Source organism: Cyprinus carpio, chromosome B1, assembly GCF_018340385.1.
Source record: "Cyprinus carpio isolate SPL01 chromosome B1, ASM1834038v1, whole genome shotgun sequence".
Taxonomy (NCBI): Eukaryota; Metazoa; Chordata; class Actinopteri; order Cypriniformes; family Cyprinidae; genus Cyprinus; species Cyprinus carpio.
Window position 1 is genome coordinate 8,658,009 of NC_056597.1, and position 24,114 is coordinate 8,682,122.

Genomic DNA, 24,114 nt, shown 5'->3' on the forward strand with positions numbered 1-24,114 from the left:
TTAATAAGCCATCCGCTAGATGATCAGGTAATGAGGAGTAATATTAAACTTCACACACGGAACACTGAACAAACTTCCACTCTTCCTCATCCCCCACTCCTTTAACAGGTGTGTTTATCAACCATTTAGGTACTATTTAGAAACTAACAGTTACTGTACAGTAAGACTTTGGGCTGAAAAGTATACTGTAAGTGCCACTGAAAGTAAATGATGGGTAATATTGTCATTATATATACAATAATTACTGATGAAATTAAGCCATATTATGAATAGCACAATAATTTCAATGCACCTATTTAACTGACCATTACATTTCCTTAAGAGCATTTCTAGTACAGCAATCCTTTCCTGTCTCATGACTGGTGAGTATGGGAGAGATAAGATAAAAATGTTAGATGTCTCTAAGCAACACTTCAATAAAAAAATATTAAAATAAAAAAAAAGACAGACTGGATTCATTTCCTTGATTTAGCTTAAACGGTTTCAATCATTTAAAATAAGACAAATAGCTACAGTATAATTGCTATATGGGTGATATTTCTTCTAATTGAACGTACCGTATGTAAGCCATTTTAAAGCAAATATATAATTATCAAGAATAAATATCATTAAAAAAATAAATTTGAGAATTTCTTTAGCTCTACTAATGACCAACGCATCCGTTCCAGGTATCACTGTGCACTTTCACTTTAGTTTGATTCGGTCTAGAGATGCATACGGTCCCAACACTAACCAATCAGACCATGCAAAATAGTGCCATAACCATAACCATCAGAAAAAAGAAAAATACACTTTTAAATTGCGTGATTGTCTACAATGAGATACTAAACAACATGTGAAATGGACACAGATAGCAAAAATCCCATTATTTAGAATCAAAACCCTTCACTGTGAGAAACCAGACTCACAAGAAGACTTTTTAATCTTATTTTTTTTTTTATGAATAAAACACATACAAGGCTAATAATGGGCACTTACTGAATATACTCTGGGCAATGAAGACACTTTTGAGGGTTTGGCTCCAAATGGACGTGGCGTGACGCCCGTGGAGAGGCGCGAGGAACCTTCTGACCTTCTGAAACCTCTGGGTAGAGTGGCAGATATGCGTGCTCCACCTGCATAAAAGCTCTCCAGGAGGCTCGCACGGCAGCTGAAGTCTGGACCCTGCTGCTCGTACGGTTCTGGATCCATGGTAGCCAGGCAGGTCAGTGAACTCTGTTCAGAGACAACAGCTGATGGAGGGGTGAAGAATTCACCAGCTGAGTCAGTCGTCTCTGCATCAGTGCCTCTGGTCAGAGCAGAAGATGTCCCGTTCATGAGGGGTGAAGCCCAGGTGGTGGACCACCCAGTACTGCTGACACTGGAGCCCGCATCACTCAAGGGTCCAGGCATGTTGGAGCTGGAAGAGAGTGAACCGGCAACCGGAGTGAACGGCTGATCTGATCCCAGGGCAGGAGTTTAAGGATGGGGCAGGACTCTACTGGAAAGCACATGGCTGTTAGCGGTCACCTGTGCACTAAAGGGTGGGAAGGGGGGCGAGGGGTGGAGCGGGCTTGGAGGACAGGTGTTACTATCAAATGTCTCTATTATCCACGAGTGAACACCAAGTGGTAACACTTTAGAATAACATTCAATTTGTTATTCTAATATAAATAATATAATTACATCATCATTCACATGGCACAGCTGATTGGTTTCTTTCCACATCAACAGCCAATGTACCTTCTTCTCAACATTCAAATCCTTGGCTAGTGCTTGCTGTAGCAGTTGAAGTGCACTTCTGAAACCCTCTACCTTCCCCAGCTCCACCTGTATAGATCTGTTACGGGGTGATTTCATGGATGGTATGTGTGCAGCAGCACTTTTTACTACTATTAATATAACTACCATACAGTGGTGTAGTCTAGTTTTTTGTAGTGAGTATACTGTGATTTTTCCTCCCAGCCTCATACTCGCCCGTCCCAGAGCAGCACCTAATAAGCACCACCACACTCACTTAACAGGGCTGTACGCTTACTTTTATTTTTAGGAGCACATGTGCTGCTAATTAAAAATAAAATAAAAATTAGGAGCACAGAAAAAAAAAATCCGGAGCACCTTCTTAACGATAACAAAAATTAGCCTTCCCATTACAAAGTAATATTGGACTCCTTAAAGTGATGGGGCATTTTTTTCTAACTTTATTCAAAGTATGTTATCTTTTATGTCAAATTCAAAAGTGTATTTGTATAATCTTTTTCAAAATTTCTAATTAAAACAATGGAATAAGAATAATAAGTTACCGATCAAATACAATCAGTATTAACAAAATTCATTTGCACTACAGATGTGGCACAGAAGAACACAAAAGTGGCTTGTATGTATTTACAGACATTTAATGAGGCTCAGAGGTGGCATGAGTGCAATTAAGTTAATAAATTCATGTTGGGAATAATGTTTAAATATAAAATTTTGAGTATAGAAATATTCAATGATTTAAATAACTGAAATGATACTTTAAAAATTAAACTAAAACTGCCAATAGGTGGCAGCAAGTTACTGATTTTATCACTGAATCATTCAAATAACTGATTCATTCAGGAACAAAGCAAGTGACTGTCTTTATGAATGGGTAATTGAATTGACTCACTAAATTCATTTAATAAAGCAGATTTATTCATAAACAAAACATGTTTGAATGGAGATGTGCAGCGGCTCAGTTGTGAGTTTGTTTGAAACTATTTTAGTTTTCTGTCGTTTCTATAATGTTAACGTTCCTGTCATCTGTCTGCAGTGTCACCTGAAACAGCAGCAGCTTCAGGGGCAGGCTTATGAAAACACTGAAAAAGTGTAATCATTTCATATCTCCTTTAGTGATTCACATTAGTTAATTTCAAGCTTGCACACTCAATGCTGTGCAAGAGTTGCACAATAGCAATAGTCATCAAAAGAAACAGCGTGATTATACAAAAAATTCTGTGCTTCGCAACACAAACAGGGGGAATTTATGAATGAACGTGTGACACAAAATGATGTCGTTACATATTCGCACGCTTTTTTTAAGTGGGCATACGGCATATACCTGCGTATCACATAGACTACACCACTGCATGTATATTACCATGCTAAACTCTCCGAGAGTGGTCATCAAAACTACTATATTATATATGCAGTAGGTTAGTGAAATAAAGATGGCAGCATCGCGGAAAGTTATCAGGAAAGCCCTGTCTGTGTGGAAAGTTTATAAATCCAATGAGGAAAGCCCTGTCTGTGTTTAAATCGGATGCAAGACTGTTTTATATAAATTTAAATTTAAAAGTAATTTACTTTCAAAAGCCCCAATTGCTGAATATTTTTTTTTTCCTTCTCTTTGGAGCTTGACAGCCCATGGTTTCCATTCACTATTATTACATTAAAAAACAGAAGCTCAGACATCCTGCTAAATTCCCTACTTTGTCAGTCATTTGGGCTGAAAATAATATGAGGGTAAATAAATAACAGAATTTTCATTTATGGTTTGACTATTTTTTTTAAAAAATGTATTAAGACAAAAAGAAAATGTAATTCTGTGTGAGTAAAAAAATGACAGTGTATATTACCTCTCCTCTGGCACCTCGGTGAGCTGTGCAGTGCTGATGGCACTGGCCCCTCCCCCACTGGTCAGAAGTTCAGTCTGCTCTCTCTCCTCACGCTTCTTGTGGAGGTCAGAGTTTGCACTACGCCGCCGGCTCTTCCACCTGTTCAGATCCTGCAATGACAGAGGTGAAAATTGAGTGATAAATGAAGAAATACCGGGAAAGAAAAACAATCTGTCTGACAATAACATCTATGCGATGTGTGAATGATCTTAAAAAAAAAGGGCCAAAAGAGTCTTCTCCAAGGCCAGCCCAAAACTAAACATTACTGTTTTATATTTGGCTCACTGAGGACCCCCACAGTGCCAACTCAGACATAGCATCATTCAGAAGAAACTTAAAGATGCTTTAGGCAACATTTTAATCGAGTAAAACACAGAAAATGTTGCCAGAATCGGATGTCCTTAGGAATAACATTTTCCTCTGTAACAAACCTAGGCTCCGAAAACAACCAAAGTAAACACTCAGCTCACCCCCTCCCCTTTTTATATATAATTTATATAAAAAATGTATTAATTATATACATATACTCACATACATGCATACTGTACATATACAGTGCCTTGTGAAAGTATTCATACCCCTTCATTTATTTCACATTTTATGTTGCAGCCTTGTGTTAAACTGCTTTAAATTACTTTTTTTTATTATTATTTTTTTTACACATCAATCTACACTCCATACACCATAATTGCAAAGCAAAAACAGAACTGTCACAACTTTGTAAATTTATGAAAAATTACAAAAAATCAAATAAGTACATTGCATAAGTATTCAAACCCTTAACTTATTACTTAGCTGAAGCACCTTGACAGCCTCCAAAAATCTCCTCATCTCTTCACAACTCAACAACCTTCACACATCAACATTTGGCAATTATCTTCCATTCTTCTCGTCACCTGTTCACCTCTCATGCTCTGTCAGGTTGGATGAAGGCAGAACAACATCATCATTCTCCACAAAAAATATATTATTTTCAACAACACCATGTTGCTGCTCCACCAAACAACATACACACACATATCTATAAACAACCCACTCTGTGTTTAGTTTAGGATCATTGTTCTGTTGGAAGATGAACATTCTGCCCAGTCCGAGCTTCTGAATGCTCTGGACTAGGTTTTGGCCAGGAGGCCAGCTGTAGTAAGAGTTCTAGTTGTTTCAAACATCTTCCATTATAGATAATGAAGGTTACATGATTCTATGAACCTTCAATGAAGCAGATTTCTTTCTAAACTTTGATATATATATATATAGTCATTAACCTGTTTGACTGACTTTCTTCGGTGGAACACAGAATATGATATTTTGAGAAATATACTGTTTTCTGAAAAAATATACTAACAGCATACAATATATATTTTGTTAATACAATTCTTAAAATATCATCCTTTATGTGAAAAACCCATATGTGAAAAAAACACATACGGGTTTAAAACAACATGAGGCTCAGTAAATGATGACTACTGCCTTTTTGGGTGAACTATCCCTGTCAACATTTATTGCATTATTAAAATCTGTGTGTTCAGTAGTTCCACAACCATGATGTAAAAAATGTTATGCAAATAAGCATCACTTACATCATGCCACTTGGCTTCACTTTCCTTTATTCTGTCCCGGATGCTCTGTAACTGCTCCTGCTGAACTCTCCGTATGGCTGAGGGGTCAAGGGTCACCTCTCCAACAGACCTCTGGTGACTATGCCGTGACCCCAGCTGGTCAAAGCTGGAGCAGTTGTCAGACTCCTGTGGAATGGGTTCCAGTGTGATGTCACCCATAGATTTGCTTCTGTTGAGTGGAAATGGACATGGTCATTTAAAAAACCTAATTAAACCAGAAGTTTGGAATGTTGGCTTTTACGCACAAATAATTGTTATACTGACATCTAGAGGTTAAGACTTGAACTGTACCCCGTAAAAGCTGTGTTAAAGACATTAGCATCAAAAACTAAATAGAGAGATAAACCAGCAAAAACTCCACACAATGATGGAAAAATAATAGTATAATATTACAATACAACACAAATAAGCGTAAGCATTAAAGCTTATGATGTAAAATAATTTAACGATGCAAGAGAGACAGAATGCAAGGCACTGCTATTTAGCATTTAGCAATTTTTAAAACGCTGTGTGATGATTGATTCTATAATTTACTTGAGGGACAAGTCCTTCAAAATGCACACATTCCTACAGAAAAAAAAGCAGCCTGCGTAATGGAGCCACAAATGCAAAAGCAATCAGGAGTTTGTTCTTGCAAGGTGACACTGAAGCAACGTCAAAAATGGCAGAACTCACCCTGTGTACCGAGAGTGTCTCATGGGAAATCTGGGAAATCATGAAAATATTTGATTGTGAAACTGTCTTTATAGTAAATGGATATATTTTTCGTTTCTCCCAATGGAGTATCAGTTAAAAAGAAGAGTGCACCCACAAATAAATTCATTCACCCACCCTCATGATTTTCAAAACCTGCATGACTTACTACCTATCATGGGACACACACACAAAATAAGAAAATAAATAAATAAAAATAAATTATTCACAAAATCTATGTGCAACTGAGCTGGTATTTTTATTGGCCCAAATAAGTTAATTTGACATTTCAGTGCAAGTTGTTTAACTTCAGACTGTGACATGTCAGACAGACGCAAACATTACAGCATATGAACAACAGAGCTCCAGTTGTAATGACTGCATACACACAGAATTCATTACATTATATAATAACATCTGTGTAGCAAAACTATTAAAATTATCTGTAACACTAAATCAGCTCAAGTAACTCTCAAGATTTCTTTAATTATTGGAGATTTTTAGTTAATCTCACTGCAAAACAAATTTTCTAGCTTTCATTTTGCTTGAATTTTACAGAAATTACTGTGCAAATGCATTCTTAGTGGCTGTTCTCACAGTTATTGTATGTAAATGTACTATATAGACTTTTTTTTTAGTCTTGTACCAGGGAGTTTAAGTTCAGCTTTCCAAAACAGTCTGGTGAAGGGAAACACTGTAATTATGCTCAGAGATTAGATGGATGTAACCAAATTAAGAATTTGTTACAATCTCAAGATGGCCACAACTGCTACATTAGATCTAAATTAAGCTCCATTAAAAAGGAAGCAAAGTTTTGGTGCAAACATACATAGTATCTGCCATATAAATTGTTTTTACCTGCTAAAACTTTGCTGCATCAATATTGCAAATCAATGTTTTAGCAAATTAAGTAAAGCTAAAAGATAACGCTGATTATTCACCAAGTATTTTATACATTTTCATACAAACATTCCGCACATATGCATTTTATTAGCATACAATATTCTTCTCCGAATATATACTGTATGGCTTGAGTTAATTATCCAATGCACTACAGCACAAGAAAATAAAAAAGAAAGAATGTCTCAAAGGGTGTGGGGGGATTTGGAATCAGGTGAAAAGTTTGGAGCAGGTGCAGCTAGCCAAGGAGTGATGTCAAAATCAGAGTCGTCCTCAGAGGAACCAGACATCTTTCGGCTACAGGAAGGAGAGACAGGGAGACAGAGAAAAAGGAGAAAGCAATAGCAGAGGAAAAGGGAAAAGACCATTTTAAACAGATGAAAAATAAAGACCAAGTACAGGGAGTCACATAAGTATGTACTACTGATAATTAATATACTTAACCCCCTTAAGAAAGCCATTTAAATTTAAATAATAAAACAATTAAACTGATTTATTTTATTATTATTTGATAAACCTGATCCAAAACAGTCAGGGATACATTTCATAATGCAAATTGCTTTTGTGTACTTTTATTTTTATTACATTTCAATATTTTTACAGGGGTTGCAATTTTGATTCAGTGGCTCTATGGGGGTTAGGAATATGGACATTTTTTGAAGAAAACAAGCATAGAAGAAGTTCGATAATAGCAATTATGACAATTTATAGATTTCATTTCACTTCTATGATAGTTTTACTTTGAACTGGTGGTAAAAATGGGATTCTCTAACAGATTTCCAACTGGCTCTAAAAAAAGATCTTCTTTCTCCTTATGACACAAACCTGAAGCCCTGCATCTTCTTATACCATGGTCGGCGCTGGGACCCTAGCCTGATCTTTTTCACATGTAGAGCTTCCTCAGGTGTCCAATATTTGGGCAGGAACTTATCTGAATCGGCATTGATGGAGGTTTGATGCTCCGATACGAGCACCCGACGGGCGTAAAGGTCATCCAGCACTGGATCGGCATTTCCTCGGTCCTCATCAGAGTCACTCGTGCCATTGTTTAGGGCTCGCTGAAGAAACTCTTCCTCCAAAGTGGCTGTTTCAAAGTCTGCTCGTCCATTTATTGAGGGAATGGATGATACGCTGCTTCCCAAGACAGAGTCATCCGTATGAGACGAGTGCAAAAACGTCTCCAAGAGGCACATGCACGAACATGCATGCAAAACTGTTAACCGCTTTTTTTTCTTTTTTTTTTTAAAGCTAGTTAGTGGAACACACAGCAACATCAAACCACAAGCAGTTCTAGTAATGAGATGAATCAATGGACAGCAAATTAGTGAAGATCCACACAGTGCCAAGATGAACCTTGAAATTGAAGGATCACGCCAAGCAATTCTTCCAAATGAGCTCCACTACAGCAGAACACCAGTTTAGGAAAAACTAACCATGTCTTCTCAATTAATAAGCTTATTTAGTTACAATCAGCAGATGAACAAAAAGTAGTTAGGAGGACCAGTTGGATGAACATAAGCACAAATATTAGGGCACCACGGTAGACAGAGTCTATATTTGAAACACTCTCTAAACTCTGACCTCTGGTTTGATCTCTGGGGTGGCACTGCGGCCAGCCGTGAGGCATCTGACAAGGTGAGCCATGACTTCCTAGCACTTGGGGTCACCATAGAGGCCACCATGGGTCCTAGAGGCTTTGAAGGGATCGCAAAGTTCACAGGGGCCATGGAGGTTACAGGGCGAAATCTGCGACTCGCTAGGTCGTCCTGCACAATGTCTGGTTCAGGGCGATCCGCATCAGAGTCACTGTCACTCTGGTAACTGCTTGCCCATTGGAGGAAGGCAGAAGCAGGAGGGAGGTTGTGGCATAAGCCCCTCCCACTTTCACTACAGCCAAAAGATGGTGGACAGACTAAGAAAACCACCTCCAATAACACGCACAATATATTTGTTATAGCCAACCGTGTTACATAAGAAACGATCAAAAACAAAACCATTTTATATGGACAATATTAATCATTTTAATTTTAATTAACTTTTAAGCTATTACAGCAAACCTGAATGATCTCAAAACTCAAGCAGGATATATGCATGACGTTAAATATATACATGTTTAATGGAATGAAATTCAAGATCTTTTAATAAAAAAAGGAGGTTTTAATAGGTCAAGTTTTCCTTGAATGTCACAAAGTGATCAGCTGAACTACACATGGTGAATAGGGCTAGACAATATATTGTTAAAATTATTATTAGTAATAAAAATAAACTTTAGATTAAAATAAATAAAAAAAAATAAGTAAAAATATATTTATCTTCTCATTAAAAGGCTTTTTTTAATTCCTGATACAAATGCAAATAATGTAGATTAAATGTTTAATGAAAATAATAACAATTAATTAAAAATAAAGTAAAATTGATGTTATTGTGTTTTAATGTAATTTATTATAGCGTATTTTACTTAATATTTTACACATTTTTATATAGAAACATTATACACTGAAAAATGTACCTACGTAAAATGCCATGTGAAGACTTCTGTGAGCATGAAAACAAATTACAAAAACAATATTCAAGATCATTTTAAACTACATTTTACATCTTTACGGCCTTTTTGGAAATTTTAGTAAGTGAATTTAAAACATTTTAAAATTCAAAACCCATTGACACCCTGCTGTATATCTGTTATAAGCTTAGCAAAGATTGTCATCCAACATTTGTATGCGGAGTCAGTTTCTGAAGCATAGTGAGCCAGAAGAGAGAGTATCATACCTAGTGAGGCTGGCTGCATTACTCCTGCCTCCCTGCTGGTATTCCTGCCTTTTCTTCCTCAGGGCAGATGGGACATGCACTCTTTCCCTGATGGGGGCATCACTTTTACTGCCTTCTGCCATCCTGAAGCAATGCTCCGCTTCTGCGTCACTACAGCAACCTGGGAGATCACAAGAGAGTAAAAGAAAGATGATAAACAAACACAATCAACAGTCAAGTGAGATGTCAAACACACCTCACATATTTGTGTGCAGATTCTGTGAAGAGGTCTAGAGCAGTTACATGTTAAGAGTCTATTGCCTGTTTAGTTGTTCTTCCGTATTAACTGCCATTGACTTATTTTAGTGTGTGTATAGTTCATAAACCGCACTTTATTTTGCTTTGGCATTAACATTTTATTATCATGACAACCCCAGAGCACCCCACAGTCTTCCATCTTTAAATTGGCATCAGCTCTATTCATTACCGAATGGGTGTGGAACGATCAGGAATGTCACACTTGCGTGAATGGATGGGGTGAAGGGACAAGTTCTGTGTAGCAAACTTTCATTACCAAGTGTTTGAGAGATGCAATATCGAAGTCACAAAGTAAACACGGCATTGTGATTTTAGTGATAACACTTAGAGGTATTTAAGCAGTATGAACCATTATGTCTTGAAGCAGATGTTTGGCAATTTTACTCAATTGATGTTAAGAAAAAATTAGTACATTTACTGTACATGCAAACTAATAATCAGTTAATAATTGGATCGATGGCTCAATGGGACTGAAACGCCTTCATTTAAACTCCTTTAGTGATCCAAATGAGCTTCACTGGAATGAAATTACAATCAGGTTAAAGGGGGTTGCTAAATATGAAAATATTAAACATTAGCTTTCTGCAAAACTACTTTCTCAATTGGATTCAGAAATACCTTGTGCACATGCACAGTCATGATGTGTATGTTTATTTAGGTCATACAAATGTTCATGTACTTGATTTATTCACTTATTACCAAGTGCTCAGTAAATGGGACACTGAATATTTGATAAAAAGCGATTTATAAATGCTTTAATTTTTGCACAGAAATTTTGTTCTAAATAAATGCAATGGACATGTAAATTAATATTTGAATCAGATCACAAAGGTTAGGGTGTGTAAAATTATTTAAAAAAAAAAGAATTTTTTGGAACAAATGTAAATGTCTTTACTGTCACATTTAATCAATTTAATGCATCCATGCTGAATAAAACAATTACATTTCTAAAAATAAAAACAAAACTTCCTGACTCAAAACTTTTTGAAAGTGTGTATATAAACAATACTTTCAGAATCTGAAATGTGATTCAGTCTGAGTAAAGAAAATCAGTGCATGTTAACACACCCATTGACCACTGCAAAATTCCCACTGTGATGACCAAATCAAACAGAGCACAAGTACATTACAAAAAGGACATTACACAATTACACACACACACACACACAAAAAAAGACACACACAACCAGTCTTACCTTCACTTCCGGCTCTAAGTGTGCAGTCTGAAGCCACACTAATTGTGCGAGACTCCACTGAGTCCAGGCTCTCGACTGAGTCCTCTCTCCTGTAGCCCAGATCCTCCCTGTCAGAGAACCAGCCCTCCGCGTACCCACTGTCCCTCACACTCGACTTGGACTGCACAGACTCCTCCAGAGCCTGAAGAAGGTCAAGAAAGAGACAAAACTTCAGAGAGGGTTGAAAAGTGAGTTTTAACAAACAGACATGAGCTCCAGAATACTTTTATTGTGGTTTTTCATTTTACTGACCTACATGCTGAGCAATATGTCGGTCAAATCTTTGATAATTACTATGTGGAAACTGACAACACTGACTTACGCTTGACTGAATCATTTTATCAGTAGCCAAAATTAATGGAGAGTTCTGGACCTGCATGACATCCTTTGTAAAAAAAACACAGTGTCCAAATCACACGAGACTCAACTGTAACATCTCTCTATTTCAGTAATGTAATGATTCGGACTAGTGAGGGGCTTGTTTGTCTTATGAATTTATTCCAATGCATAAACACTTGATAGAAATGAAATTGTAAAAACTTCATGTGAAATGTTTTAAAATTGAATGAGAAGGTATTTTAAGCTATAGACTCATCAAATTGACATTTTATCCTTGTGTAACAAATCTCAGACTACCCCTTGTTTATTTTGTTATCATTTAATAATAATAATAATAATAATAATAATAATAATAATAATAATAATAATAATAATGTTAAAAAATCACTTAAGGTATTAAACTGTAAACATCAAACTGGCATTTCATCATTTGCACAGCAGAATCTCCTTGTTTTATAAATACGTTATATAACAATAATAATAAGAATTTTAAAATAGATATGTAAAAGGTATTTTAAGCTATAAACACAACAAATTTACATTTTATTGTTTGTGCAACAACTCTCAGACTTGTTTATCCTTGTTTATTTTATAAATATTTAATATCATAAAATAATAATAATAATAATAATAATAATAAATATTTGAAATTATTTAAAAGTAAATTCTTTACATTGAAGGCAATTTAAGCTATAAAAACAAAAAAACTGACTTTCTAATTTATCAACTTTGATAATAACATCCTTGTTTATTTTATACAATAATTTCCGGAAAAAAATTAAAACTTTAATTTAAATTACATTTAAAAAATGTGTTAAATTAAAAACAAAAGAAAAACAATGTAAACGTTTCATTGCATTAAAAGATATTTTAGGCTATAAACACATCATACTAACATTAATTGATCTTGTGCATCAGCTCTCAAACTTATATTGCACTTCCTTGAATAAAAGAAAAAAGGGGAAGAAAAATAATTTCACCAAAAGTAAATACCTTAGATAATGCTGTGCCCAGCAAACCTTCAAAGGCTTTTAGATTCAGCTGTGGTCCAGTGTAAAAGGGATCAGATTGGGCCTTCCTCCCCAACCAGTATATAGTTATCAAAACCTGTATGTAATAACAGCATGATAGAAAAAAAAAAAAAAAAAAAGACTTCAAACAAACAAGGACAAAATATAATTGAAAAGAAAGAGGAAGATAAACTTGAATCTGTATTTTTTTCCTAATTAACATGTAGATATTAATTTATAATTATTTTTTTTTTAAATCAGAATTTTCACTATCACAAGTTTTAATATGAAATGACAAAAGCAAAGCCTCTGAGAATTCAGTGTTGTGCGTGATTGCGTGTGGAATGAATGGCTTCTGTGTGTCCCAGTTACATTCCTGTTCTCATCTACAAAACTTTGACCATTTACACACACACACACGCACAGGGTGCCAACAGGACTGGAATGTGGCACACGTACAAGACAATAAAGACAACAGGGCTTTGTGGTGCCTGTTGGATCTCTAAGATGAATTATTCTAATTTTAATTATTCTAATGAGGAATCAAATATTTGAAAAAACAACATATTGCCAGTAAAACAAAGAGATGCATGGCAGACGGTACGTTCAGTTCCAGTTTAAATTCATTTTACATGTTCAAAACTAGCATTAGAATTAATCATTAGTCATCATCAGTACAACTTATCTTTTTTTTCCCCTAACATTACTTACTCTGAAACAATCATGAGTGCACTGGAGAAAAATCTGGGACAATCATGAGCATGTAAGAGAGCTATCTGAGAACCATATGGAGGTGTAGCACTAAAACATTTTTCTAAATTAAACAATTGTTCATATTTCAAAACGTTGGTCTTCAATTGAGTCATTAATCCATATATAGTGCATGCAAAGCAGTGCTTAAGTGGCTTTAAATGACACTGCAATAACACCTTCAGCAGAAGACTGTGACGAGATAAAATAATAAATCAACTTGTTTGGTATGCAAACTAAAGAGTCAAAGGCCAAATTGAGTTCTCATTAAAGACAAGCCATGCATACACTCACTTGATGCACCATTTAGTTCAGAAGTTATTGGTTTGTGATTCAGAACAATCTTTTAATAGCAGAAAAACTTACGTTTTTCAGTCTCCTGCTAGTCTCTTCACGTCTAAGCAAAAGGGGAGAAGGAGGTTAAATGTGATGAACATTCACCGTCACACACACAGAGATCAGTTCCAGCTCACACTAACAGTACCAGCAACTAAATCCACCCCATACCCTCCAATAAAATTAAGTCATTTCTATAAATGGACCTCAACTACATACCACATAAGCTTTACAGTAACTCACTAATCATGTACACATCATGATTTTTATTCACAACAAGCATTGTATACAAAGCTTGCAGAGCTAAATTTAACAAAGACAATCAGCAAGTGCTCATAAGAAACTCTAAACTATCTGACAGAGGAACATACTTGTTCCCTCAGCGTGCTGACACCAGACATGTGAGCCATCTGTTTGTCACCATGAACTAGCAAATATGGTTTTACAAAGGAATTTGGCTATTTAAACACCAGATGCTAAGAGTCAAGCGACTTCAAAAATAAGTCAGACAGGCTATAAGAAAAAAGAGCTTGAGCTGCGGTTCTGAGGTTATTAAGTGAAAGTGTGTATGTCATTTCGTTGAGCCCTAAACCAACATGACCGCGAGAAAGTATGCAAGTTAAAAATAGCAGTCAGATCCACTATAGCTTCACCATAGCATTTGGTTTGAAGGGACAGTCATATGGAGCTAAATTTAGAGGTCACTGTGCCCCCCGCTCCACCCTCTCGTGCCCCTCGTCCCTCTAGAAGGCCAATGGTAGGGACATTGAGTCAGGACCTAGAAAATGAGGCTGTATGATAAAATTCATAGAGCAAGAGTTGGGACTGAAATTAGTTTTCGGAAATACTTTATTTGGTTTTGAAAATACCTTTGTTGTAGAGACAGGGATAACAGAACAGTGGTTCTCAAACAGGGGGTTGAGGCCCACAACAAACCTTTAAAGGGGCCATTAGATGACAATAGTATTTAAAATAATTAATTATAATTTATATATTAAAATAATCTAAATGAAACCATTTTTCTTCCATATGGGGGGGGGGCTTTTAAATACTGAATAACAGAATAAGTCAAAAAGGTTGAAAGCCACTGTTGAGAAAGGACAAGATACAAGGTAGAAGGAACGGAAACGGAACATTACGGAATAAACGAAATGGCGAACTCAAACTCAATGTCCACGTGAGCACCGTAACTCAACTCCTAACTAACTAAAACGCTACATTTCAGACCATTAATGCATATATTAAAGGGATAGTTCACCCAAAAATCACATTTTTGTCATTATTTACTCACCATCATGTGGTTCAAACCTGTATGAATTTCTTTCTTATGTTGAACATAAAAGAAGAAATTTTGAAGAACGCTGATAATCAAACAGTTGATGGTCCCCACTGACTTCCATAGTATTTTTTCTTTACTATGGAAGTCAATGGGGACCAAAAATTGTTAGGTACTTCAAAATATCTTCTTTTGTGTTTAACATAAGAAAGAAACTTCCATATGTTAGAAACCACATGATGGTGAGTAAATAATGACAAAATCTTCATTTTGGGGTGAACTATTCCTTTAAACAATATATTTCCTTCTAAATATCTACACAATGTTATACCAGAAGCAAAAAGATTAACTATGTAATCTTTTCAACTTGCCCTGCTTCTAAAACAACTTGGATTTTAGGAAGACATCAACCAAGCCCTCTTGTTTTAAACCCCTTTTCTCCAATCACATGTGATAAAGATACAACTTTTACAATTCCATCAAAAGTAAACTGAACTGTGAATGACATTTCAAGTTGACAAATGTTTAATCACAAGAGTAGCTTATGCTCAGAAAACATCTTAGGCCCTGATATTAATAATGACAGATCACGAGTCAATGTGTCATGTCTGACTGCTCTGCCATTTAAATGCCATCAGATTCAATTCAAAATACATTTTCATAAGGCAGCTTGACTAAAACATTGGTCTGGGTTGGTCAGGTATCATTGTTTGAGTTTGATGTTGGACAGATAATGTGTGACAGGACCCATCCAGTCTTTCATTTGGTATGGAAATGGAACCAGACTGCAAACACTATTCAAATGAACCCTCTTCCCGCAGTCACATAAAACACTTACTTCTTTCTTTTTACTCACACAAACATCTAAAGCAGTAATACAATTTAGATATGTTTGCATCAGATGTTTAAGGCTTACTGAATTACACAAATATAATGCAAAAGAGACATTTAGAAGGCACGGGAAACAAATCCAAACCCATTTACTGTGTTACAAATTAACAAAGGGAAAAAAACAGCGATAAGAATGTCTGCTTTCACTTCTCTCTGCTCACCTGACAGTCACACGTGTGGACACATCTTGCAGATCTCCAGGATGGAAGAGCTGTGCTTCATTAAGCCCTAGCTTCTCACAAGCCTTGAGAAACACATTCACGTTGTCCTGAAGAGAAACCAGCGTTGACTATTGCAGCTATTGTTTAGGAAAAGTTAGATGGCATCTGCAATTCCTAAGCTTTCGGTGAAATAATAATAATAATAATAATAATAATAATACAGTTGAGTTGAGAGTACTAGGCAGAGAAGCTTGGATGAAGTGCCACAGAGAACAGACCAGCATAAAAGACAGAGTAGTTAACCAGAAAAAGGGGTGGGAACTGAAGGAGACAGTTGTCAGATGCTGTCCTTATTGGAAATCCTCTGGACTCGCGGGTAGGCATGGGCCGGGATGAGATTTTGATGGTATGATAACCTTAAGCAAAAATATCACGGTTTCACGGTATTGTTGTTACAGCTCTGAAATGTGTTATTTTTAAATGACTTTCCACTGGACACAATATATTTTGTTTTTGAGCAACATACAGAATATTAGAAACAGTAGAATTAGTTTATTTTTTTCTTTAATTTGTTTCCTAAAAATAAAAACTGACATCTTTATTTAACCTAAATCTGTAATTACAGTTATTTAATTTTAGTTATATAATTCATATGCATATCATTATATAATTTCATATCATTTAGTTCATAATAATCATACACATAATTTGATTTAATAATAACCCAATTTGAAGCAAAAACAGAATGTTCTGACAAGCTTTGTGAAATTATACCACATGCCTGAACGAAACAAACAGCAGAAGCTCTGAATGAGATGCAGATTCACTTTCTGACAGCAGGAGGCACCTCTGGAACACCAGATACAGCGTTTCCGTGGTTACCACTGTAAAAAAAAAGCTGGCTGCGCTGAAACACTGCTTTAATATGAACTATACAGAGATGAGATGAAAAGAAAATACCATGTAAACTTTTCAGAAGATGGTCAGCTCCCCTCAGAAACACATTCATATAAACCCCCAAATCAATATTGAAGATTTTCTTCCAATAGTTTGTGCATCATGAACAGTGAGTGATCTGCCTGTGTGTCCGTCTTCAGCATCTCTGACCTGTGTTAACAGCCATTTACAGACCTCATATTTTCACATAAATTACATTTTGGAAAAATGACTGCATTGCAGTCCAGAACAGAGAGTTGCAATAAGGCAAAAAAATGGCTGGTTGTCAATCGCGTAAAGGCCAAAGTATATTTCGACCGTCCGTGCACCGTTGGCATTACGTTTTGGATAGCCGCACACCGCGTGGTACTGCGCATGTGTCGAGCTCATCTGTCCGCACTCATCTGTGGTTGAGTGTACTTTTGAAAGCTGTGCGGACGCGGCTGTGCACAAGACGAAAAGGAATGCTGAATGTGAAGTGTACCCAGGCCTTAAGTTCCAGGGGCAGCTCCTTAAGTTCGGCCATCCTACACACACATGACTGACCGCTCGCTCGCACCAACAGGAGGAGGAGGGGTCAGTGTTACTCTACACTGCACTCAGCCTGAGTGATTCCTACTCTTTCAGTCATTGAGAAGACATGGAAAACAACGCATACCACAGTAACGGTATAATGGAAAATATTAGTGATTTTGAAACCGTGAAATTTTCAAATAGCGGTATACCTTGAAACCGATAATCGGCCCATGCTTACTCGCGGGAAAATATCTTGGCATTTGTGCAATGTTTATACAACTATACTTGAAGCATTTAATGATAAAAAAATAGTGTCATTGAAGCTGGTTGACTAAATCTTAATTCTAAATCTAAATAAATCTGCATTTATAATACACTCACCAAGCCTGCAATGGGAGTGGAGAGCCTGTTCACTCGTTTAATGATGCCCGGCTTCAATGTGTTGATCAGACTGAAAATACATGAAATATACTTTAAGCAAATCTAAAAAACATCTTCAAATCATACAGTGTTACGCTTAAAGAAATAATAGAAGAATTCAAAAATAACTTACTCGCACAGAAGGACCCCGTCCTCTAAAGCAACTCGAAAGCTTTTACTTCCAAAACACTTTTTCGTCACTTCCTGTTCAGGAAAGAACCCAAACAGACCACATGCACAAATTAGAACTAACAATTTATAAAAAGATTTCTTTTTTTAATAAATGCTGTTCTTTTTTTTTTTTTTTTTTTTTTTTTTTTTTATTTTTTCACTTTTATTCATTAAGGGTCTTAAAAACAAGTATCAAAAGTTCCAAAAAATAAATTAAATAGTTAAAACAATTTTATTAAAATAAAATAAGCAGCTAAACTGTTTCCAACATTAATAATAAATCAGCATACCAGATTAATCTCAAGGATCATGTGATACTAAAAGCTGTAATAATGTCTAATAAAAATTCAGCTTTGCACCACAGGAATAAATTATATTTTAAAACATATTAAAAGACAAAATAGTTATTTTAAATTGTAACAATGTGTCACATGTGTATTACCTTTTTTGCTGTATTTTTGTTCAAATAAATGCAGCCTTGCTGAACAAAAGGCTTCTTTCAAAAACATTAAAAGAAAATAATACAGACCCAAACCTTATATATGACATCTTATATAAAACCAAGCATTATATATATAATAAAACATATAAAAGCAAATCCTGTCAGCAACACATACAGATTACTGAGTGAAGGTCCGCAGACAAGAAACCACAGGCCCTCTCAAAAACATGACATGCTACTTTCCACTCCTCCCAGATACATTTCAGAGCACATTCTGATCTTCAGACATCATATGCAATAGCACACCACATAATTGCTTTAACTGCCATTAAGCAAGCAAGAAAAAAAAAACTGAGCAAAATCAACAAGTGCCCTATAATTCCCCAAAAAGATGGCACGATCACAAATAAACCCATGCCATCCCTGAGCCAAGTTTAACTCTCTAACCAAAACCACACTTTCTCTCTTTTCATACTGAATCTGTTCCAGTCACATTAACATCCATCAAGTCATCCTATCCACACATTATAACTGTGCACATTCAGACAGGACCTCAGAGCCCCCACAGTACAACATGTTTGGAGAATGAGGCGCCCAAGCAAGAAGCACCTGACCGCACCAGTCATGCGGTGGAGTGGGCATTTGGCAAACAGAATGTGGCAAACAACTCAGGGGTCCTTTGTGTTCAGATTGAGATGCACTGAAGCATCCATGCCTGATGCCTGTCCAATTCTGCATCCTGATCATCAGCTTGTTTGGGCACATGGAATGTAATCCATCAATGGCTGCTTGTGAACTGTCTACAGTACAATCAAAACAGACCTGACAGAGCCAATGCACAATCTAAAAGATCTAACAGCAGCTCACAAATCCATTTTATCCATCCCAGTTACAGTTCTATATATATAAATATATATAAAGCACAGAGAAGCAGAGAGACTTTCATAGTTTTGCATGTTTGAATCACGTGCAACAGCATGCAACCAAAAAGCACTGGTGGCACACGACTGACAGGTCTCAGGAAATGGTGATTAGATCTTACTGGTGAGACTTCAATGCAGTTATATAAAAAAAAAAAAAAAAAAAAACACTTTCACCATGCAAAGCTAAACACTAAAAAATAAACAATTCAAAAATATATTTCAAGTAAATTATTTTCTTTTAAACATTATATATCACAGAATTCAGTATACAAAACATTTCCACAAAATATTAAGAACTGTACACAACTGTTTCCAACATTGAAAATATTAAGAAATGTTTCTAGCAGCAAATCAACACAATAGAATGATTTAATATATCATCAGTCATCTAATACATCACTGTACTGTATTAAAGACACGTATTAAAGATGTAAAATTAAAACTGTAGGATGATATGTAATAAAAGCCACTTCGTTGTTTGTCATTATTCAAAACAATCAATAGTTTAATGACACATGGTATCTAGGATTCTATGGAGCTGATGGTACTTTGCAAACGGTTTAAAGCTGATAAAGAAAGACAACCACAAATGGTACATAAGTTATCTAAGGCTGCTTTAAAAACATAAGCATTCAAGACAGAAGGGAACATCATGATGAATGTTATCGTGTCTAGTTTTCATTTAATTGGTGTACCTAAAATAACATTCAGGAAATAAAGCATTTCCTGAGAGCTCACACTCATCAGGATATGTTCTTTGCATATTGAAAAGCGCCTGCAATACTAAAGCTGGGCTAACATCAGTCAGGTTGTTTTAAAAACTGACTTGCATATTTAAAGCATTAGATTCTCTGAGCGCCCAAACAGCAAAGTCAGTCTTAACAGAACATGGGTAAAAAAATAAAAAAAAACCTTCACTTCTGCGGCCATCGTGGGGAAATACTTGATAATGATGTCATTACCTCAAGCCATCTCTGCGCCTCCAGAAACGCCAGCTCACAGCCGACTGCAGACTGCTGACGCCACTCCATCACCGCTGCAATCACACCTGTGTGCATTTCACAATGAAAAATATTGTGAACATTAACCCACTTACAGACAAATTACATTCTAGGACAAGGACACAAAATGACTCTGTATTTAAATAAATATTTATATCAAATGTATATAAATGTGTATATATTATTTTATATAAATAATAATAAAATAGACCGAGCATTTATTGCTATTTCTAGTTATTTCTTTTTATTACATCTACAATTGTTTCCGAACAGTTGCAACATTTAAAGTTATAAAAAAAAAAAAATTAATAATACAAAATCATTGTAGATACATGTTGCTTTTATCAAATTAAGTGATTTTAAATACTATAATAATAATAATAATAATAATAGCTGCCACTGTGCATTGATTTGGAGTTTCACTGTTGGAAGCAGAAAGCTGTAACTTCATACAACTATAAACATGTAAAAGAGTAAAAGACAAAATATACAGTAAATATGCAATCACAGACAATCAATTTTGATCAAATTTGACTAAATGTGTAGAAGAATCACAGCTTAAATCACATCTAGCAGTTCTGCAATAAGATACAGATATTTGTTACATAAAGAAAAACAAATCAATGACAGATAAACAAAAAATTGACATCACGACTTGTCTTGGTATTATCACTCCTTTAGTATCATTTTAGAACAGACAAACTATTATTGTAATTTTTAGATAAAATTTAGTTTTTGGATAGATGTTTGTTTTTCTTTGGCAAAGTAATATATTTTATGTATTTTAAGTAATATATTTGCAACATCTAATCTAATCTAACAATCATTTGCGATTTTGGTTACACCAAAGGACAAAAAAACATCAAAGAAAAGTGGCATCCCTTGGAGTGACTCTGAACGGGTTAAGATCAACTTCCATCACCTCCATGTTTGCAACCCTCAAAACATGCTTGATGTGATTCATAACACTGCGCACCTGTGGCACCCTACAAGCATCTCAAGTGGAATGACTCAAAACTTACCTGCTAGCCCCTGTTTCAAGTATTTTTATTGATTTCCTGTAACTACTCTGAAATTTCACTTCCCAGATGTCTCGGCTCGAAAGCGTAAGGTGTTTCCCGCTACCAGTGCGCGTGCCTCCAATACAACTCTGTTAATCTGTTGCAAACACTCCTCCTCAAATTCACACCAAGAAGCCCCTGCACACGTCCTCCACCGAGCCTGCTTGTTGTCGTGAGCAGAAACAGAAAAGCCCCGTTCAGTGATGAGGCAGAAGCGCTGAGCGAACAGGACAGTTTGTGTGTTTGCAGAGCAAGTGCATATGCAGTGATGATGAGTTTAAATATATGCCACGCCCCCTGCTGCTATAAAGACTGATGACGTGCTATGGCATGTGAACAGCAGATGGCGACAAAGATTCACTTCAACGTCATCTTGCTGAACGCCGTAGAAAAAATCAAGGGCCCCATTTATTTATTTTTTTTTTATTTTTTTTTCACAACATCTTATTACTTCAGTTGTAACAACAAGGTTAACATGAAAAATAAACCATAATGCTATGTGTTTAGTTACGCTAACACAGTCTGGGGAAGTCGATAAAATTATATATTTTTATTATATATTTTTATCAGCCTAAAATATATTATAAAAATGACCACATACATTGATCTAACATAAATGTTTTGATAAAATTAACCATGAAAATTTAATGAGTATTTTATCTTTTCAGATTGTATTTGGATAAGAAGTGCTGGTTTATGTTTGGGGAAGCTAGTCTAGCTGATCAATTGTCAAAAAAAGAAAAGAAAAAGAAAAAAAGCACAGATGTTAGGTCTGAATATGGACTGTGGTCTGCTCTGCTAAGCGCTTTTAACCTCACAGATGAGTTCTGGGCAGAAAGCTGATGTATCAGGCTACACCACAATATCATCTAATCCAATCAAAGATCTGTATAAGAATGACTGACATGCCTTATTTGGCCCACCTGTTGTAGATTTTAAAGGAATATTATAAAATTTAAATTGCATTATTATTATTTATTTACCCATAAATCCAAACATGTATATTTATATGTTTTCATGGACCGTACGAAAAATGTTTCATGAATTAAAAAAAATAAAATAAACTCTTCCATACATAAACAGTTTAGTGATTCCTGTTAAGCTCCAGAAGGTACCAAAAATATCTATGCAATTATATATACATCATGCAGTTAGGTTAGATGCAATTACTGAAGTTTGTTGCAACATGCTTTGAACTTACATTGAGAGATGCTTTCAAAAGCTGGAACTAAAACAGGAAGTGCTTCATCCAGTGACAGGAAGTGTTAACCAAAGCTGGAGCAATGTATAAGTCTGTCTGCCCACTGGTTTCCTGTGTGACTAGTCTGCTGTCAGACAACCAACACTTTATCACACTATTGTTGTCATCTGATGAACATTAAGACAGTCATGCAGGTTCAGAAGCATGCTAGCAACTCTGCACAGGATGCTGGTGAAAGGTGTCCTCTGCTGTTTATCTATAAGCTTTGCGGTTTCACTTGTGATAATGAAAATAAGTCAGGAAATCTGGTGATATATACATTTAGATGCACTTTTTTTTTGTCAAATACGTTGGTTGTCTTGTATATAGATTTTCTAATAAGAGAATACAGCATAATATAGCATATTATGGTTTATGTGTTGCACATCAGATGCTCTTAAAAAGATTGCAATCTTCTTCTGCTTAAAAGGCCAAGTGCATGTATGAAGGTGTCATAAATGAAGTCAACTAATATTTTCTATGTTCGTTAAAGAGATCTCTAGCAACAGAGCAGGAACGATTTCTATTTCTCTGTACTTGGGTCAGTCTGAAAAAAAAGAAAAAAAAAAACCTTTTGTGTTTTATTGAGAGGCCTAGTCTGATGCATTGTATGTTAAGTACACAGATTCAAGTCAATAAAAGTTGTGCAAAATTGACGCAAATTAGAGGATTGCTTAATGCAGGGTTTGATATTCCAAAACTATTCTCCTCATCAGTCCTATTTTTAAAGTTAGTTCAAACCCAGCCAAGAGATCAGAGTTTAAGTAAATTTTCTAGATGTTCTAGAATTCTTAGCAAGCTAAAGTAGATCTAATAATCTTTTGCGCATCCATTGCCACAGACTTCTGTTACATCGTGATCTTGAAATGTGTGTTTTTGATTCTAATTCTTGGTTTCTGAAGCCTTTGGATAGAATGAGCTAAACTAGAAACATACAAAGAAAATTTGTTTACAGTTTAGAGCGGCTATGAGGTTGACCACACATATTAGAGGTGATGTTTCTCTAACTCTTACTCTTGCTTACTGGATATACATATGAAAATGTGTTCCAGAAATGAATAGATAAGTGAATGTTGGTTTGGCAATGCATGTTTGCGTGAGAGACATTCTCTCAGTCAACAATGACGTTTGGTTAAAGAACAAACATCTATCCAGAGTCAGCAACTACAATTCACAAAGGCTGAGATTAGCCAGTTTTCTTCCCAACTTTGAGAGGTCATTTCTATTGTTTTCAGCATAATGGAATGAAACCTTTGTTTAATGGTGTTCATTGTGAAATCACATCCTCTGCACATCATTTAAAGTTTTTAAAAATGATTTTTAGATTCTACCCTCTAAAATGCGTCATATAGTTGCTGTAAAACCTCAGGGTGTGCATGTATATATGCTTCTTTTGTCCCTGCCCACTGACTGGTGGTCTATTTCACCTGGAGCTGCCCAGCTGTTTAGAGTAGCACTGGAACAGCAGTACAGTTTCCTGAACACTGTAGCTTTGTCCTGATCTGGCATTGCCT

At 35.7% G+C, this 24,114-nt stretch overlaps 1 protein-coding gene across 8 annotated transcripts in view; it reads right to left on the reverse strand.

The window, feature by feature from the left end:
• Positions 1 to 21,643, reverse strand: part of lmo7b (LIM domain 7b) — a 38,471-nt gene extending 16,828 nt beyond the window's left edge. For 5 of the 8 annotated variants that reach the window (XM_042716480.1, XM_042716478.1, XM_042716476.1 and 2 more), the window contains exons 1-13: positions 21,322 to 21,641; positions 20,261 to 20,346; positions 17,896 to 17,966; positions 17,724 to 17,793; positions 15,891 to 15,997; positions 13,593 to 13,623; positions 12,460 to 12,573; positions 11,089 to 11,269; positions 9,596 to 9,755; positions 5,909 to 5,938; positions 5,195 to 5,402; positions 3,579 to 3,727; positions 979 to 1,399 (exon numbers count right to left, since the gene is read on the reverse strand). In XM_042716480.1, coding sequence (XP_042572414.1) covers positions 979 to 1,399; positions 3,579 to 3,727; positions 5,195 to 5,402; positions 5,909 to 5,938; positions 9,596 to 9,755; positions 11,089 to 11,269; positions 12,460 to 12,573; positions 13,593 to 13,623; positions 15,891 to 15,997; positions 17,724 to 17,793; positions 17,896 to 17,966; positions 20,261 to 20,329 — 1,611 coding nt within the window. In that variant the 5' untranslated portion in view covers positions 20,330 to 20,346; positions 21,322 to 21,641. Of the gene's footprint in view, positions 1 to 978; positions 1,400 to 3,578; positions 3,728 to 5,194; positions 5,403 to 5,908; positions 5,939 to 7,651; positions 7,958 to 8,407; positions 8,714 to 9,595; positions 9,756 to 11,088; positions 11,270 to 12,459; positions 12,574 to 13,592; positions 13,624 to 15,890; positions 15,998 to 17,723; positions 17,794 to 17,895; positions 17,967 to 20,260; positions 20,347 to 21,321 lie in introns of all 8 variants that reach the window. The other 3 variants (XM_042716481.1, XM_042716474.1, XM_042716475.1) reach the window with 3 other exon arrangements.
• Between the last annotated feature and the right edge of the window lie 2,471 nt (positions 21,644 to 24,114).